General features: G+C 36.8%; 1 protein-coding gene across 1 annotated transcript in view; it reads right to left on the reverse strand.

Moving 5' to 3' along the window:
• Window positions 1-20,746, reverse strand: part of KHDRBS2 (KH RNA binding domain containing, signal transduction associated 2) — a gene marked incomplete at both ends in the record, with an annotated part of 704,484 nt that overhangs the window by 68,750 nt on the left and 614,988 nt on the right. Inside the window, one exon of the mRNA XM_082848563.1 lies at window positions 1,219-1,301. Within this exon, the coding sequence (XP_082704689.1) occupies window positions 1,219-1,301 (83 nt within the window). The remainder of the gene's footprint in view (window positions 1-1,218; window positions 1,302-20,746) is intronic.

Raw genomic sequence — 20,746 nt, forward strand, 5'->3', positions numbered from 1 at the left:
CTTTAGGATTTTCTATATATCTGATCATGTCATCTGCAAACAGTGACAGTTTTACTTCTTTTCCAGTTTGGATTCCCTTTATTTCCTTTTCTTCTCTGATTACCAGGGCTAGGACTTCCAAAACTATGTTGAATAAAAGTAGTGAGAGTGGTGGACATGCTTGTCTTGTTCCTGATCTTGGAGGAAATGCTTTCAGCTTTTCACCATTGAGTATGATGTTAGCTGTAGGTTTGTCATATATGGCATTTATTATGTTGAGGTAGGTTCCCTCTATGCCCACATTCTGGAGAGTTATTATCATAAATGTTGTTGAATTTTGTCAAAAGCTTTTTATGCATCTATTGAGATGATGATATGGTTTTTATTCCTTAATTTGTTAATATGGTGTATCACATTGATTGATTTGTGTATACTGAAGATTCTTTGCATTCCTGGGATATATCCCACTTGCTCATGGTATATGATTCTTTCAATGTATTGTTAGATTTGCTTTGCTAGTATTTTGTAGATGATTTTCGCATCTATGTCCATCAGTGATATTGGCCTGTAATTTTCTTTTTTTGTGGTATCTTTGTCTGGTTTTGGTGGCCTCCAGAATGAGTTTGGGAGTGTTTCTTCCTCTGAGATTTTTTGGAATAGTTTCAGAAGAATAGGTGTTAACTGTTCTCTAAATGTTTGATAGAATTTGCCTGTGATACTGTCTGTTCCTGGACTTTTGTTTGTTGGAAGTTTTTAAATCACAGTTAAGAAAGGAAAGGAATTCTTGATTCCATAGTATGTTTAAAGAATTTTCTTCTTTTTAGAGCACCAATAACATTTCCCTATCTTTTGTTTTAAAAATGAAAATTATGTTTCTGGGGAAAAAAATCCACACTGAACAAGTGCTTTGTTTTTATTGTTCTCTTAATTATAAATTCACCAAAATAATATCTAAAAATAACAGTATTTTTATTAAATACAAGCTTGTTCAATGAGTTGATTGGTTATGATAATCATCTAGTCTTAAAAGAACACACTACTATTTCATTATTAGCAATTGCAAGATTATTATATTTTACATCTCACAGTCTAGTAAGCAACTGAATAATTCAGAAGGACAACGAATAAACGCAGTGCTAGAAACTTTCACATAATGTAACTGATATTCAGATACAAGAAACAAAATAGCAGAATTAGAAGTCATCCTGAGAAGGATGTGTTAAACAACGTATACCTTACCTTTGTGCTTGGGTGGCATAGCTATTGTCATAAGTCTCATATGTCTGGTCATCGTATTCACCCCCATAGCCATCATCATAACCCTGAGGCAGAAAATGGTAGAAAGATGGATTAGCAATCAATTTAAGTAACTATGATCTGTTTTTGATTAATGAGATTTTATATCACTTTTCTTTTTCTTTTTTTTTTGTAGTACGCAGGCCTCTCACTGTTGTGGCCTCTCCCGTTGTGGAGCACAGGCTCCGGACGTGCAGGCTCAGTGGCCATGGCTCATGGGCCCAGCCGCTCCGTGGCATGTGGTGTCTTCCCAGACTGGGGCACGAACCCGCGTCCCCTGCATTGGCAGGCGGACTCTCAACCACTGCGTCACCAGGGAAGCCCATTATTGAGATTTTATATAAGGTGACCTTAATTTAGTTTTTATGTGTGGTTACTCTGCATCATATTTTACTAGATTAACAATTTCCATACAACATTGAATAAAATTTCATCTCTCAGATTTTAATATTTAATAATTAAACTCAGCATATCATTGAAGTAGCAATACCTACTTCTGGATTTATTTAGAATTTTGAGCAATACTAATGAAAACAATTTTAAAATTTCAAAATATATATTTTTTGGAAAACTATGAGTAGATAAGAATAATTATGATAACCTAATGGTGACACTAATCTATTTGTTACAACCCTACTGGGATTTTTTTCTTCCTGAATAATAATCAAAATCATAATTAGGATTGTAACTAAAATCTGGATTCCTCAGTAAAGAAGATGTAGTAATTATTGTTTGAAAAAAAAGAAAGGAAAAATGTAAAGAAGAAAAGAAGGAAGAAAAGGGAAAAGGAAGGAAGAGAGGAAGGAAAAGGAATGAAATAAAGACTTTTCACTTAGTTGTTCTATGGCTTTTAAATCTCATGAGTAAAATTATGTTGTGTGGTGGTTTAGTTATCTGACTAAATTCATGCTAACAAAGTTAATGCAGATTTGTGATTCTAGAATGTGCAAGCAAGCTAGCAAATATACACTCCAGTTATACATTGCAAAACATTGATTTAGTTTTATTTCCCTTTGTGGTCATTGACTTTATTCTTAATCATAGCCATCATCTTGATTACTCGCAACTTCTGAGAAAACCTTTAGCTCTTCTGCTTCTGTATCTTTGTTGCTGTATCGCTTTCCTTGGAATGTACTTCCGTCCCACCCTACCAATTCTGTAATTCCATTTCAATCTGGAGGCTTTCAAATCTCTCTCATTGTGTTCAGAAATTTAAAGAGAAAAAAGTGTAGATGTGAAAGTTTCCATATTAATTTTGACTAAGACTTTTGAGTCCATTTAATCTGAAGACTAATATTTTTCATCAACTTAAGGAAGTTTTAAAAATGTTACTTCTTTATTACTTCCACATGTGGTTTACCCATTATATAATGTTATTTTGAGATTTTCTGTCTAACCTCATTTTCTTGTATTTTTCCATTAATGATTTCCATTTCATCATATTTTTGCTCTGCAGTATGGAACAGTTTCTCCATTTGATCTTTGAATGTTCTAATTAAGTTCCTATTGATGTTTTAAAAAATTAATCTAAACTTAATTTTTGTATATGAAACTATTGCATAGAGATTATTTTAAAAGAGTACTGAAAGGTTTATGTCCAAAAATCAGCAGCTACTTGTCTTGTCCCTCTCCAACTTCCAGTTCTCATTTTGCATTTTTATCTATTATTTTAGTAGTATTTAAGCATTTATTTTTGTGTTATTAAGTAATATGTTTAAATTTATGTTGTTTGATTTATGAATTTTAGTGGTCTTTCTATTGACTGGCAATTCATGTTGTGAAGGATTTAGTTCTATTGTAGACTCCTCCCAATATGTCTCCCTATAACTGTCTTCCTAATATAGTTTCATCATAATTTTTCATTAACTAGTAAATGTCTACCTTGTTACTGAGTAATAAATAATTATTATTCATAAATGATCCAAATAGATTAGTATAATTCTGTTTTATTTTCATATCTTTTTGTTTCTCCTAAAGTTTGTAATTGCTCATTCACTTTATTATTTTCTTGGTTTTCTATATTAGAATTATTTGTCTTCTATTGTCCCAATAGTTATCCTAATCTAGCAATAATATTTCCAAATATTCCAAAACATCAGATAATCTTTCACTTCCTTTTGTGCTTCATAGAGACCAACTCCCACAGGACCAGATCATTGCACTGGTCTAGACTGCTGAACTCCTGGGCCTGAAGGCAGAGTAGTTTTTCTCAAACCTCCCACCCACCACTGTTTGCATGGAATTTCCTTTTACCAAATTCCATCTTCTGCTTGTTCTCATTTCTTCCTGAAACATCTCTTTCAGTAAACTCTATTAAGAGGTATATTGGAGAGAAATATTTACATTCTCTCTCTCTCTCTCTCTCTCTCTCTCTCTCTGTCTCTCTCTCCTCTTTAGCTTCACTCTCCCTCCATAACTAGCTTCTATATTTTACTTTTTTGGGTGAAGAATTTAAATTATACAGAAAAGTTAAATAATAGTACAATGAATTCAACTACTCTTCATCTAGATATGTCAATTTTTTCCCACCTACATTATCTCACTATATATATGTATGTATATATATATGTGTGTGTGTGTGTGTATGTATAAATATTCTAAGCCGTGTGTAAGTCTGCTCCAGAAATATATTTCATCACTAAATAGCTCAGCTTGCATCTCCTGAGTATAAGGATATGCTCCTACATAGATACAATATTATTACTCCCTCAAAAAAGTTCACAATAATTTCATAATATCATTTACTGTGAAGTCCATAATTAAAGTTCTGTTATTGTCAAAAACAGGACTTTTATAGCTTTTAAAAATTTATTTATTTAATTTATTTATTTTTGACCGTGTTGGGTCTTCGTTGCTGCACACTGGCTTTCTCTGGTTGTGGTGAGCGGGGGCTACTCTTGGTTGCGGTGCATGGACTTCTCACTGCGGTGGCTTCTCTTGTTGTGGAGCACGGGCTCTAGGTTCATGGGCTTCAGTGGTTGTGGCATGTGGGCTCCATAGTTGTGGCTCACAGCCTCTAGAGCACAGGTTCAGTAGTTGTGACAAAGGACTTCATTGCTCTGTGGCATGTGGGATCTTCCTGGACCAGGGCTCGAACCCGTGTCCCCTGCATTGGCAGGCGGATTCTTAACCACTGAGCCACGAAAATAGGAAGCCACAAAATAGGAAGCCCCTATTTTGTTTTAAATCAGAATCCAATCAAGATTCATGAATTGCATTTAATCATTATATATTTAGTCTTTTTGGAACTAGCATAGTCTTCCAGCCTTTTATTGCTTTTCATAACACTAACTTTTTGTGTAGTCTGGACCAGTGTTTTTGCAGACTGTCCCACATTCTGAATTTGTCTGATTATTCTCATAATTACATTCCCACTGAATAGTTTTGAAAGAACACTACATATGTGATATTGTGTTGAACATTTACAAATTTAAAAATTCTAGTTCCACACGACTGATTGGTTGAGTATAAAATTTGAGGCTGAAGATTATTTTCAATCAAAATTTTGAGGGCTTTGATTCAATGTTTTCTATCATTACATACCTGTGGTCTTGAGAATTCCTGCTACTTGTATGTGACCTAGTTTTGTTTTGTCTCATTTTATTTTTTCCGTTTCTAGATGTTTTTACATTTTTCCCTGATGTTTTGAAATTTCCCAATGTTGTGCCCATGTGTGTGCATTTCCTTTTATTCCTTGTGCTGGGTACTTAATAAGCTCTCTCCATCTGGAAGCTTATACTCTCCAGTTCTGGGAAGTGCTTCATTTTTCTTCTCACTCTCTAGAACTCTCACTAGTGAGATGTTGGATCTTCTGTATTGGCGCATTAATTTTATCTTTATGTCCTATGTGATATCTCTTATTTTTTATTTTACTAATGAGAGAATTCTATAAATTCATCTTCCAACTATTCTATAAAATATCCACACATACGTTCTAATAACTATTAGGGTGTGGAGAGGAGATTTCCTTGTATCAGCATCCTATCCTCATCCCAAGGTCTCATCTCCTCTCGGGTAGAATAAGAGTTAACAATGCAGTTAGAATTCTCAGTGCTGCAACTGGCAGTGCCTGTTCCCAGCTCTCTATCCTGGGCATCCACCTGGGTCTGTAACTGGGGAATTAATGATATTTGCCACACGTGTCTCTTTTCTAACACCCAGGCTATTGTTCTTCTGCCAAGTTTGGAAAAATTTAGCTTCTTTCATCTCCATGTCCTACTCAGGACTCAAGAGCTCTAACTTCCAACAGGAGGCAAGCAAGTTTTTTTTTGTCTTGTTCCTTTTTTTTTTTTTTTTTTTTTTGCAGTGTTTGTGTTCTATAGCAAAGGGATAGAATAGCCATGAGTGGCAGGTGCAGATCTTTGAGGCCTTCAGCCTCTTGAATTCCCTTCCTTTCTCCTATTTCTATCTGTTAAAATGCTACTGATTTCTAAAGGCTATTTACATTACGTGATTTCAGGAAGATTTTCCTGCTTCTACCAAGCATAAGGTAACCCTCTGCCCTCTGAATTTAATAGCCTGTTGTTTTCTTCTCACTGTTACCCACAAGGTCTAAACATATACCATATTTATTTTTCTATAATTTTCTCTTTTTAAATGTATGCTCCTGAAAAGCAAGTTAGTCCCTTTTTGGTGCCTTGTGATGCTTAGCATAGTGTATTCCATAGAGTATTCATTCAATAAATATGTATTGAATTGTTAAATTAGTACAAAGGAGACTATTCTCATCCAGTGTAGATATGGATTGACTCAAATCAATCACCACTGAAAAGGGAATATTACAAATGATGGATAGAGAGTAGTATTATATCTATTTATGAAGACTAGTTTTACCATTTGGCCTGTGGAAGAGTATTACATTTTCTTTCCTCATTTACACTTTCACTTTTTAAAATATTAACACAGAAAATCCACAGAATAGATGGAAATTTTTCCTGACAACTCAAAATTTCCTAAAGCATATAGTGAAGTTGTCCATAAATACTTGTACTTTTGTAAAAGAGAAAGTAAATGTGGATACTTATACTTAATCTATTATTGTTTTCTACAATTTGATGTAAATATTTATGTGGTTTTCTTAGGACAGGTAAAAATATAGATCATGCTGGTGATGTTCTAAGGTAAATCACTAAAATAGATATGCTTCCAAAAGGACCAGTCAGTACCTGCAAGAGATTCAAATTAAATAAGGGTATTCAACTAAAATATCAAAGCATAAAAGATCAAAAATTCTAAAAATTTTTCCCACTTTTGCTCCATTGTTTCTGCTGTTTCTTTTGAAGAAATTACTGGGGCATTATGTCCCAGCCTATTAACACATTTGTACTAATAAAAAGACTATTTTAGAAGTTACTTATTCTATCACAGTCTCAAAGTAGAATTTCCTAAAGAATAGAGGGTACATCTGATGTCCCAGTGAAGGAAAAACCTCCCTCTACAACTAAAAGTTTTAACTCTATTTCCTTCTAGTTGAAGACAGATGATTTGGCATCTCTCACAAAAAAGAAAATGCTCAAGGAGATAAGGTTCATTTCTTTTGGAATCATGAAGAATATTCCTATTACCTAGAATTTCTTCATATTTATGAAGTTTTAAATTCTTTAGTTTTCTATATTTGAGCCAAATAAAAGCAGATCCTCATCGGATTTTTTAGGAAACACAATCTTGGCTATTTTCCAGATCTTCACCAGGTCCTGTGCAATTTACATAAGGTACAATATAAAATGTAGACCTGACATGAAGGCGTGAGAAATAATGAAAGAAGAGGACAAGTTCTCTGCAGTGTCCTGTGAATTTTAGATCACTTTATACATCTGAGTACTGGGCACAGCAACATACAGGATACATGCGTATTACTATAAACACATGTTTTACAAATCCAGCCCTTTTCAAAGCTACTTTGGAAAATGTATTTCTTGGCACAAATATGCCTACTAGTTTTTTGAATTTAAGGAGGTCATTTTGATCTAAACATCCCTTCCTGAACTATAATTTCTGCACAAATTTTGGGTTTTCAAAAGGAAATAATATTGGCTCTACAATAAGCTTAAAATAATAGTAATTCAGCAGACTTTATAAATATTAACCACTGAATTACCTATTATGCCTAGCAATAGAGACAAAAGAAGAATAAGACATAATTCCTGTCTTTTAGACATTCTCAACCAGTGATGTTTGAAAAAATTGTATGCACGTGTATGTATGTGTGTGTGCATGTATAATGTTATTATAAATTTTAGTGACATAAAGCGCAGTATTTACAAATAAAAACAAATACATTTAATTTATATTTAAAATTTATATTTCATTTACATTAAAAATAAAATTTATAGCACTCAATTTAAAGATAAAATATAGAATTTATTGTAACTTCTGTACACATATAACTTCAGTGTGACTTGCTATTTCTTGAAAAATTCACTATCAATTTTTATAATTCTGTTGTTACAATAACACCACTATAAATCACAGCACAGATAAGATAAATACTTGATTACTCTTTGATTCATCAGAGACAGCCCTGTATTGATGAACATGTATAAATCTGACATTAATGTCACTTGAAATTTTCATTTATGTTGACAAGCAAAATGAAAAGGAAGCCTCAAATATGCATGTCAGAACTTTACTCATTTGTCATTTTTGTGAGCAACTTTGTTCTGAATTGGACAATGTTTTTTACACACTAGAAGGATATTTCCTCAATTTCGTGTTCTGGTCACAATATAAGGGCTACAGACATAGCAGACTTTTAAGTTAAATCTGCTTTATTAACATTTTCTCCATCATTTTCTTGTCTACATAATCACAGTAACAAAAAATCAAGTCCTGGTTTTTAGCATTTGCCAGTATCTGTGGTGTAAATATTCTTTCTATGGCTGATTTCAAGATAGCAATATGATATCCTTAAAAACAAATTTGGGAAGAGGTAAACAGTAGCACACCATATATTATTTCTGCCATACAGAACAACAGACATAACCTTAAGCATAGAGTGTAATGAAACAATTAGATAATAATGAGCTTTTAAATATTAACCCTTTGTCTTTAATATAATTTATTTAATTTTAAGTTTATGAAATTTAATTTTTAATAATGGCTGTGTTTAACAACCAATTCATGAAATTCCTGGAAATTTTACAAGAGATCTTGTGAGCCAGCACAAGTCAGCTCTAGCACAGCGCTGCTCTCAGCTTACTAGAGGAGATCAACTGGTATATAAAAAAAAATTGAAATAGAAGTGGAAAGTGCTTCAATAGATTATATAATAGGGGCTATGACATCACATTGGAAGGAATGCATAAATCTGTCTGGAGATTTTAGGTGGAAATTATCAGGGAAGGCCTTATTTGAGATGGTTATTTGTGGATAAATATATTTTCTAGAGGGACAAGTGGGTAGTGTCAGAGCATTCCAATTTCCAAGTGTGAATGCATGGCAACATGAAAGAAAATACTGTTTGGTGAACCACTAGCAGTTGGATCTAACTAAAACACAAATGCCTAAGAAATGGTAGACAGTTGGGCTAAAGAAGTAGGTAGGAGTCAGGTCTGAAGTGCTTCTTATGACACAGCAAGGATTTTACTTTTTATCCTATAGGGAAGAAAGCCATGGAAATATTTCTTCCCTATAGGCCATGGAAGAAAGATTTCTTCCCTATAAGCCATGGAAGAAAGTCATGGAATGACAATACATAGATCTATCTGCAGTGTGTTACATTCATTTGACTCTTTAAAAAATTCCAAGTCTTTTGGAACTAGGCTCCATTTTTCCCATTTTCTTGACTAAGTTAATCATAGTTACTATAAAACCCCTGGATGATAACTCCAATGTCTGAATCACTTGTGTCTTTATTTTTCCTCTTGGTTTCCTCATGCCTTATAATTTTATTTACTGAATTCTTGATATTGTCTATGGAAATTTGTGAAGGGTTTTGCCTGATAATATTTTCTTCCAAAGAGGATTAAGTGTTCCCCTGGCAGGCAGTTAGGATAGCAGCAGATAACCTTGATGCCATGGAGAGATGGTTTTAGGCAATTGTATAGAGAAGTTGGAAGCTTAGGCAGTCTGGGCTAGAGATATAGCTCTGGAAGTGATCAACATAAAGATGACAGTTGAAATTACAACCGCTGTTCAGGGTGTCTACTGAGAGGAGAAATTTAGGCTACACCATGCCCTACATGAAGCCAGTGTTACGAGAGCCCCCCTTCCCATGTTTAATTGTCCTTTATCTCACTAGGAAATAAAGGCACAAGCTGTTATAAATATAATCCTGTTTTCTTCAAGAAGATCCCACTTTAGAAAGAAAATCAATCTTGAATTTATAAAAAGATATGATATTTCTCTAAAGGCCTGTTGTAAAATCCCCATGCCAGTGTATGTTTTAGACATTAACCTGTAAGGATCTCTGGCTGTTCCTGGGTATACATTACCACCTCACAGATACCAAATCAAAAATTCTTCCAAAAATGGAAAAATAAACAGAATATGTATTAAATTTCCTCTAGATACAGAGTTTTTCTAATCAACATGCATTTATGAAGTTTTTGAAGATTTTCTGTAACTAAGAGAATCATCATACAAAATAGTTCAGAACATTTCTTACCATATATTCTGGAAAATGCACGTTTCCAAAATATTATGTTACTGAGAGTTTGGCTAACTGCTATTGTACTGGATTTACCTATGTTAAAAGTTAAGTTGGATCATATAAAATTGCCATTTTTGTAGATACAAAAAATATGTATTTGAACTGTAGTTAAACCTAATACTAACACTAGAAACTATAAAACTGACATGTTTTTGTCAACTAAAGAGAAGCAAAAATATCTTGTGATGCTAATAAGTTATTGTGGCTTTCAGAAGAAAATCTTTTTTGAAATTTAAATAATATGAAATGTCATCCTGACTCTGCTTTGTGCCCACAGTTTCTTCAAAGACTTTTCAATTTAATAGGCCTTGGTGACAGGTTTAGAATTTGGTCATTATTTTCATTTGGGGTTTTATTTCTGTAAAAGGTCAGCAGGTATTAAAAGAAAATAAATGAAAATAATGCAGAATTTTCTAATAAAATTGAGAATTCAGCAGATATTAAAAGAAAATAAATGAAAATAATGTGAAATTTTCTAATACAATTGAGAGAAAAAGAAAATAAAGTCGAACATGCAATCAAAAACCATAAAGTATTCCAGAATTAAGTAATTTAACTATGAGGGTCAAGATCATAAATTTGTCACCAAAATCTAAAATTCTAGGCACAGAAGAAATTTGCAAATGCTGCCCTTTAATGTTATTGAATACAATTAACAGGTCATATGAGAACTTGACATTTAACTTTCTTTATGAAGTGTGGTTAATTCTTATAAGCATATGTTCCTTTCTGGATGAGTTAAACCATAAAATGCATAGCATGTCCACTTCATATATATTTCTTGTTACTACAAAAGCACTTCATGGTAATAATTCAAATTAAAAAAACATATCATGAAATATTAAAATAAAATCTGTACATGAAATGCCAATATTTTAAGTCAATATTCTCTTAGCATGTAAATGATCAGTGTTTATGACACGTATCTGATTGATCATGGATTTTTATACTTTCTCTTGTTTCTTTTCTTAAAGGTTTAATTTTTATGTGAATATCTCCCTACATTTTTATCATACATTCTCTGCTTGATATATGGATGAGCTTCTTGTAAAATAGAATGATTTTAATAGTATCTCCCATCTCTTTTTTCCACTAAAAGAATAGCTTCCTATTATGGATTGCTGTCTTGTGTGGAACAGTGTGGCAATGGATAAACTGCCCCCCCACCCCCAGCTTTTGTTACTGATGCAGCTTGCTCACTCTCTGTGGGAAATCATTATCTGTTCAAAACCATCCTAAGCCTGAATGTGTCCACACAGCGAATGGGGAAACACTAAAACTAATAGTCTAGCTTTACAATGTGGCAATACTTAATTTTCTGAAAGTTTTATATGGAAAACAATAAATAAGTCTCTAATAAATGGGGAATGTATTCTATTATAGCTTCATCTGCTATGAGGTTGCAGATATGTGTTTTATATTGCTATTTTAGGCTACAAGAAACCAAAGCATGAAAAGTCGTTAACATCATCATAGCTATCTCATTCAACCTGTGCATGGCAGGGATAAATTAGAAAAACAAAACAAAAAAAAACAAAACAAAATAAAAAAGAATCCAATAATTCAACTTCCCATAATGACTCCTGCCACACTTCTTGGTAATATTATTTTTGTTGCTGAAACAGGGATTTTATAGTTTGTGCAAGACTATGATGGCATGATGTATCTATTTAATATTTTTCAATATTTCTTTCCCAAAGTATCTTTACTGGCACTTTTCAGTTAGAAGGCAATTTAAGAATCCATCATTTTACATTCATAAATACAACAATTTTGGCATTTTGTTTTACATAATTATCATTTTCTAATAAATTATGCATCAGGCAAATGTATATCAAAATGAAATAATAATTTCATATAAACCAGTTGAGTAATCTTCATTCTTACAATGGCTTTTTCCCTGTTATATGGTACCATATCTAACAAAAATTCCTTTATTATCCTGAGAGGAAGACATTTCTGATCTCTTTGCAATTTCTGTGATTAGAAAATACTAAGATATGACAATGCCCTTTATTCATCTTTAACCTTTTGACTTACAAGTGAAAAACATGAGTTGTCTTTTAAAACTTGGTCCTGCACTGAGTCATGACAGCATTACTAATTTTATTTTTCTGGAATGTTTCGTTTCAGTAGTGCTTAGTTTCATGGAGAAAATGTAAGTATTCAAGTTAACTATGTCATTAATAATTGTTTAATTCAAGTTAACATTGTTTGAATAGGAAGGGGGGTCTCATTGCTAAATTAGGTTTAGTTTTGATTTTTAATCTTCTTTTGAAACTATTCTCTCCTACTCTAGTCAGGGCCTGCTTTATTTGTTTGTTTGTTTCCACATAGCTCAGGCTCTCCCGTGGGGCTGGTGACTCAGGGCTTCCTCCAAAACCAGCAGCCCTGGAGGCAGGCAGTATGAGCAGGAAGGGACCCTTCATCTCTACTGCAACCACACAAGCTATAGTTTAAGTTTACATGAGATTTATTTGAAAAATTTAGTCTAAAAATGTTACAAATGTGTTGGTGTACAGCATTCTGCATTATTAAACAATTTTACGTGTTCTATTATTAAAACTAACAAATGTAAGCTATTGAGGCCAGAAATATCAGTTTGCCATTTAAAACCCCAAATTTCCATCAAAGGATAATTCAAATTGCCATATTATTCTATTAACTATTCATTTTCTCTGTGGTGATTCATTTCTTTCCAAATTTAATATTGTGTTGGCTTATAATGTTATAGCTCCTATTGTATTTCCTACATGGAGGCTTCATACATACTAGGGCCATGCAGTCCAATAGATCTTTCTGTGATGATGGAAGTTTCCATGTTCTGTGCTGTCACTGGTCAGACGTGGCTTTTGAGCACTTAAATGTGGTTAGGGTAACTGAGGAACTGAATTTTTAATTTAATTTAATTGATTTAAATTTAAATTTAAGTAGCCACATGTAGCTGTTGGCTACATGGATGCTGAAGCACTTGTGAATAAACATATTTGAAATACTCAGCTGTCCAGAGATTTTTTACATGTCTTTTTTTTCAGTTTGAGACAGGCTGGGACCTGGGACACTTTGCACCTGGACAAACCTCTCCTCAAGCAACAAAATACAAAGAAACTGTATGGGACTAAAAATAACTGCATGCATGTGCAGTTGGGGCAAATTATGGACAAAAAGATACAAAAAGACTAAAAATAGTCAACTGCCACTTCTGAAGATCCAGGAGAAAAAAAAGGGTGTTGGGAGCAAAAGCAGGGTTCTACACATGCCCTCTGCACACAACACCACCTAAGGGGTGGGCAAGCCACCTAAGCCACCTCTCCAGCCCAACCCCTGGACACACCCCTACCCTCACCCCATATAAGGAACAAGCTCACTGCCCCGCCCAGCGAGTGAACAATCAGGTGAACCTGTTGTTTGTTCTCGCTTCCCCCTTCTGCAGGAGGGTTCCCAATAAAGCCTTGCCTGAATTTCTTGTCTGGCTTCTAGCCAATTTCTGTTGACTGGGGAAGGCCAACAACCCTGGTTGGTATCAGATTTATGGCACCCAATGTGGGTCAGTTGTCCCCTTCTTGGGAGAGGATCTGGGTACCTCCAGGACCACCAAATAAAGCTTCCCCATGGGTGACAAGTGGCCACCTGAACCTCTTGTTTCAGTGTCACTGGATTTGGTAAGTCTGCCTTCCTGGCCCCTGGGGACCTCAGTACCCTCATTCAGACTACACTTTCCCCTCCCCCTTGTCTTTTCCCTCTCCTGAAATCTCTCCACTTCTCCTCTCTCTGTCCTCTTCTCTCTCTGTCCTCTCTTACCTCTGTCTCCTGCTTCTGAGAGACTGGATATTGGCAGCTACAGCCTCACTCCTCTCAGCTTGTGAGACCACGCTCCCTCTGGCCGGCAATGGCTCCCCTTGATGGTTACAGAGGTGGGAGAGGCGTGCCTCACACCGTGCAGACCCTGGTCCAGCAGCCTCTCCCTGATAGGAGATTTATGAGAGTGATAGGGGGTTAAACCTCATATCATGAACTGGCTGGATGTCCTATCATCCCAGTATTCTCACCTGTATTTTCCTGCTGTCTCTTTCCCTTTTTCAGTCTTTTCAGTCCCTCCCCCGCTTCCCCCTCCCTGGATCCTTATACCTGAAGTCTCTGCCAAAATTGTGGGCATGGTGGAGCATTTAAACCTTGAAATACAAATGCAGCACACTTTCCCTGAGATTCCATGCTTGGCTTACTTGATGGGATTTTAAAAAACAAAAAAGAAAAGAAAGGAGCTTGCATTTTTCCCTCCTCTGCTTTTGCAGTGTAACTATTCTTTCTGCCTGAGCTCTAAGGTCTTGCATCTGTCTCTTCTGCTTTGTAGTGTAACTATTCTGCCTGGGCTTTCAGGAACTACCTGATTCATCTGTAGTCTCCCAGACCAAGGGAAAAAATGGGCCATTTTAAATTCAAGTGGGAAACTATGAGGTCTCTGGTTCTGTATTTATGGAAAAATTAACTTGTAAATGATCTGTATTTAATTGGTTTAAGGAAATGGAGTGCTTATACACATTCTCAGAAACATAAAGGAGGCTCACCAGAATACATTTTGGGTTAATGTGATCTGGGAAATATTCAATATCTAATTAATCTCTGGTATTAGACATAGCTTAAGCTTGTGGGTTTAATTAATGCAAATCTGTCTTTAGAGTCATCAACATTAAGTATAATACTTTTATTGTACCTATGGTTACTGAAAGTCAATAAGTGCATATTGTTTCAGTTATAAAATCTGTTAATATGGAAAATAACCTGATATGATTAAACTTTTAAGTAAATGTTACTGAGATAAGAGCGTTTTGGTAAACTCTATAGGAATAATTATGTTTTGGAAACGTCCATTTAAATAGTCCCTCCAAACTTTGTAACTTAAAACTAAATTAAGTTAAATGATAGGAATTCATTGACTATCCAGGCCATTTCAAATAAGATAAAATATTGGGAACATTAATTGTTAAACAGGTCTAAATTTACCTACTTTTGTCTTCTTGTGAGAGAGAAACTAAAGTTATTTGGTGTCACCTTGAGATGTTCTCTACCAATTTATAGAATGCTAATGTAAATGACAGTTCATGGTTGCTTAAGGAAAGTAGGATGTGTGTTTTCAGAAAGAAATGTATGAGGAATGGAAATATATTTTGTTAATGGAAAAAGGGTGAGTTTGTTCCAAAGCTGGTTATTTCTGAATGGAAAGAATAAGAGACTTTCTGGCTACAGAAATTTGCAGGTTTGTGGAAGAGGAACATTGAGAAAAGCATTTTGTATGTGGTCAGGACTTTCTAAGGTGGGATTAAATTTAATTAGGTAAATGGATTTTATTATGAGTAGGCTGATGCAGGACTGGATTTGGTTTCTCTCTCTCAAAAGAGAACAAAGTTTTCCTGGAATGCTGTTTTTGATAACAGATTGTATGAGTTTCTGTGCCTTTAAATGATCTGTATTTACTTTTGAAATCTTTTTTTTTTCACCTTAGTCTAGGAATAATGGTTTCACAGCCACCTATGATTCTAATTGACCAAGTGTTTGTAAAGCTTTTTGAAATTTTTGACAGACATCCCAAGTATCAAATTCTAATTAAAGTTCTTTTGAGCCCCCCCACCAGCTAACTTTGGGGTGCTTCAAAGGGCCCTTGGAGAATCCTAAAGAGAGGTCCTAAACTAATTGGGTTCATTTTGTATGTTAAATTACATGGGAAACATTGTCCAAACTCACTGTTCCTTGTGTCAGATGGAATCATCAGGCTCTCCCCAATTTTTATCACAGCTGCCAAACAAATAGGAGATAGGGTTTTGGGTTCTTCTGCTGTCTAGTCTCTCACCTTACTCTATGCACAAAAAATCCCCTGTGGGAATACTCCTACCTCTAGGCCCTCAGGTCCTGACTCCTGTGGCATTTTCCATTGCGCCCAACTCCAATTCCTCCAAGAGTTCCTTTTTGTACCTCTAGGACCCCCTTCACTCTAGGCCTTGGCAGCCCATACCTCCTTACAGACTACCTATTGGGCTGGCCACTTCCAAGCAGCCCACATCCTTTAATAAGGCTTCACAGATGCTCAATCTCGAGGAATACACCCTGACATAGGAAAAATTGTTATAGGACATAAGCATTATGGACACCAGATCACCATCAAAGAGAGTCCTGTCAATGCACTGGCACTGGTTCAAACATCCCCTATCGGGGCCCCCTTGTGCGAGGGACTGGGTTAACCAGAGATGTCTGGTTAGGCTATGGGAGAATAGAGGGCCCTCAAAATCCCATTAGGTAAGATGAGAATTTGGAGGACACTCTAATCCCCTTCTGACAAAAGCCTCCTAATAAATGTCTCTGAGATTACAGACATCATTTCTAGGAGTGCTTAGTTGCAGGTTACTCAACATAGGAGGATCCCCTTCTAAGCCAGAAGAAACACCTCTGGAATATATTCTTAAAAATTGGAAATTTAAAGAAATAGAAGGGCTGGAAAGGGAAAATTTTTAACTCTACTAACACTGCCTGGCCTTTATATAAGTTGGGGGATAGAGAAAAATGGCCTGAAAATGGGTCTCTAAATTACAGTACCATCTTGCAATTGGATCTTTACTCCCATAAGATGGGAAAATGGACTGAGGTTCCCTATATCCAAGCCTTCACAGTCCTTTACCAAAACCCCACTCTATGAGGCTCCTTAATCAAAAGCCAGGGTAATCAGAAAAAACTCCCAACATTTTAGATGATCTCCTTCTAATCTTCCCCAATTTTCAGGGAGGGGGGAAATCAAGTTTCCCCTGCTTCTCTAGAGCCACCTGATTCTCCAGAGCCACCTACTTACCTGGAGGCACCTACTTCTTCAGATCCCTCTGACCAATCTCAAACTCCACCTCCCTATGTCCGTTTATACCCTCCATTACCCTAGGAGGGAGAGACAGGTCTCTCCAGGGTAACTCATAGTGGAACTTCCTATCACCCAGGATCAGGAAAAATAGGCCCTATTAGGGAAGTGGCAAATGGTGAAGGGACAATTAGAGTACATGTGCCCTTCTCTTTAACTGATTTAGCCCAAAGCAGAAGAGACTGGGCTAATTTTCTGAAGACTGTAGTATGTTTGCTGAAGGGTTTCAGACCCTAACTCAGGCCTTTGATTTAACTTGGAAGGATGTCCAAATAGTCCTGTCTACTTGCTGTAACCCTGAGGAGAAACAGATTTGGGGCAGCAGCCCAGGGGCACGGTAGCCAGCTTGCCAATCTCAACATTTTTTTAAGGGTGGAGACGCAGTCCCAAATCAGGAGCCCTGTTGTAATTATAATTCCCAGGATGGAACAGAGGGCAGGAAGCACATGATCCAATGTGTATTAGAAAGGATGAGAAAGTGTATCAAAAGGCCAAAGGGTAAAGGAGTGACCCAAGAAGAAAAAGAAAATCCAGCCCTCTTTCAGGGATGGCTTGTGCAGGTTTTTGAAAATTTACTAACATTGAACCATCCACTCCCTAGGGTCAATCCCTGCTGGGAAAACATTTTATCAGCCAGTCTACCCCTGATATTAGGTGGAAACTCTAAAAGTTACAATTAGGCTCACAAACACCAATGCCTCAACTTCTAGAGGTGGCCTTTGGGGTATTTAATAATCGAGATCTAGCTGAGGAGGAAGAGAGAACCTGACATGAAAACAAGCAGGCCAGGGCTCAAGCTAAACTCATGGCCACAGATGTCAGCCATGCCTTGAAACCTCAGGACAACCCAAGGGGGCCAAGGAAGTTTAACCATCTGCCTGGAGGTAAAGCCAGCAAGGGAGGATGCTTCAAATGTAAGTCAACTTGCCACTGGGCCCAAAAGTGCCAAAAAGAGCTCTCTGGCTCATGCCCAGTCTGCAAACAAACCAGTCATTGGAAGTGGGAATGCCCTCCATCCTGAAGGAGAAGGGGGGCTCCCAATTCCGAGATGGCCATGTTGGGTGACTGACGTGGCTAGGGGATTCTGGTGGCTTCCCCCCATGAGATGTCTATCTCCATCAAGGAGCCCTGCATAGTCCTTGATGTGGCAGGTAAGAAAACCATTTTTTTAATTGATATGGGAGCCACTTACTCTTTCCTGGTCTCTCATGCTGGGCCTCTTTTCTCCAAAAGCTGTACTGTGACTGATGTCAACAGAAAGCCTTGCACCCATTTCCTCACTGGGCCTCTCACTTGCCAATTTGAACAGCGTTTGATCTCACATGGCTTTTTGGACGTGCCTGGGTGTCCTACCCCACTACTGCGGAGAGACCTTATGGGCTCCCTTGGAACCACATTACAATTAGGAGGCCCCAAGCAGTCCTTTTTCTTAACTCTGACCAAGACAAATCAGCTGGAAGAACAAGGGTCTATTCCCAACCATATTCTACACACAGTAAACCCAGCAGTTTGGGACAAAGGAATCCCTGGGAAGGCTATAAGTGCCTAACCTGTAAAAATTAGCCTTAAGCCAGAAGTCACTTATCCTAACAAGAGACAGTACCCCATAAAGTTGGAAGCAAAAAAAGTTTGCAACCTCTCATAGATAAATTCTTAAAACATGGCCTCTTAGTGCCCTGTCAGTCTCCATGCAATAACCCCTATTCTGCTGGTTGTTAAGCCAAATGGGAAATATCGAATGGTACAAGACCTTAAATCAGTAAATGATGTAGTGGTCCCTATACATACTCTTGTGGTCAGTCCTTATAATATATTAGTCCAGATTCTTGGAGATGCCAAATGTTTTACTGTGCTTGACCTCAGGATGCCTTCTTTTGCATCCCAGTTCATACCTGTACAGTATTGCCCCCAGGGGTTTTAAGACAGCCCCACTTGTTCATCCAAGCCCAAGGAAAGAGCTAAGGGAAATACACCTAAAAGAAGGGGCCATTCTACAATATGTAGACATATTAATATGTAGTCCCACCATGGAGGCCTCAGCTCAGAATACCATTGAAGTCCTTAATTTCCTTGGGGCCCAGGGCTACAGTGCCTCCCAGGGAAAAAAAAAAAGCACAAATCTCAAAACAACATATTATATATCTGAGATATATTATAAACCCTGGAAGTAGACAGTTCTCGCCAGATAGAGAACAAGCTATTTTAGGCCTAAGCTCCCAAAAGACAAAATAAAACTTTGTACTTTCTTAGGCATGGCAGGATTTTGCAGAATTTGGATTCCAGGATTCAGACTAATGGCTAAGCTTCTATACAAAGTCACTAAAGGCCCAAATACAGAACAATTACTTTGGACTGGAAAACAAGAAAAGGCTTTTAATAATATCAAACAGGCCCTCACCAGAGCTCCTGTTCTGGGTCTCCCCAATTTAAAAAAAAACCGTTTGTGTTGTACATAGCTGAAGAACATGGAACAGTTCTGGGGGTCCTTGTTCAAAAGCTAGGAGAAGTTCCTCAGCCTATAATCTATTTTTCCAAACAACTAGATTCCGTGGCCTGAGGTTGGCCTGGCTGCCTCTGGGCAGTAGCTGCCACTGCTTTATTAGTGGAAGAAGCTAACAAACTTACCTTTAAATAGCTGCTGGAAGTCCAGACCCCTCATCAAGTACAAGGGATTTGGAGATTAAAGGCCACCACTGGTTAACTGGAGGCTGCGTTACTAAGTACTATGCATTACTCCTTGACTGTCCAAAGGTAACCCTCAAAACTTGCCACACCCTCAACCCAGCTATAGTAATGCCCACAGAAAGCCCAGAACTAACACATTCCTGTCTTGAAACACTTGACCTGGTTTATGTCTGCAGGCCTGATCAAACAGACCAGGCCATAGAAAACACTGAGGAAGAATAGCTTATTGATGGCAATAGTTTTGTTAAAGATGGAGTCAGGAGGGCAGGGTGTGCTACTGTGAGTGTTCATAGTGTTATGGAAGCAAAACGTTTGTCACCCAACACTTCAGCCTAGAGGGTTGAGCTTACAGCCCTAACTTGAGCCTTAACCTTAGGGAAAGGAAAATTATAAATATATATACAGACTCAAAATATGCCTTCCTTGTTTTACATGTCCATGGAGCTGTCTGGAAAGAAAGAGGACCTTAAAATGCAAAAATTCCCCTTTAAAATATGGGGATGAGATTTTACATCTCATAGAAGCAGCTCAAAACCCAGAACTGTAGCAGTCATTCACTGCCATGTGCACCAAAAGGAAAATTCTCAAATTACCCAAGAGAACAACAGGGCAGATGGAGAGGCAAAGAAAGTAGCCCTGATGCACATACTATGTAGAAACCAACATTGACAAAATTCAACAACAAGCCATTTGGCTTCAGCAGACAATTAACCACCAATCCTCGCTAATCAATATGGGCAGGGAAATTGAAAACGGTTCTCTAGTTTGTTCTCTTGGAACCCACAAGGTTTAAAAAACTTTCTGACAGGAGGTTTTCATTTTATTACCCTTTTCTTTTCAGTCATATTTTTTCTAGTACTGCATTGTCTTCCCTACTCTTGTAAACTTGTGACTAAGACTTTTTGGTCCAAGAAGTAGACCTGGGACCAATAGGTCCAGACCTTTCATTCGGAAAATAGAGAAACATATTAAACATTAACCCTGAGATTAACAAAAATATATACCCAAGCAGAATGGCTTCTTGGCAGGAGTAACATCGCCTCCTCTGTCTTGTCAACAGTTAAAGAAGCCAAAGTTAACCTGGTTCCTTCCCTTTCTAGGCCCTTTAATGGCTATTGTTTAGTCTTTTTTTTTTTTTTTTTTTGGCTGTGCAGCACAGCTTGTGGGATCTTAGTTCCCCAATCAAGGATCGAACCAGGGTTCCCTGCAGTGGAAGCACAGAGTCCTAACCACAGGACTGA

The sequence above is a fragment of the Leucopleurus acutus genome (genome assembly GCF_964270905.1).
Source record: "Leucopleurus acutus genome assembly, chromosome: 10".
Classification (NCBI taxonomy): Eukaryota; Metazoa; Chordata; class Mammalia; order Artiodactyla; family Delphinidae; genus Leucopleurus; species Leucopleurus acutus.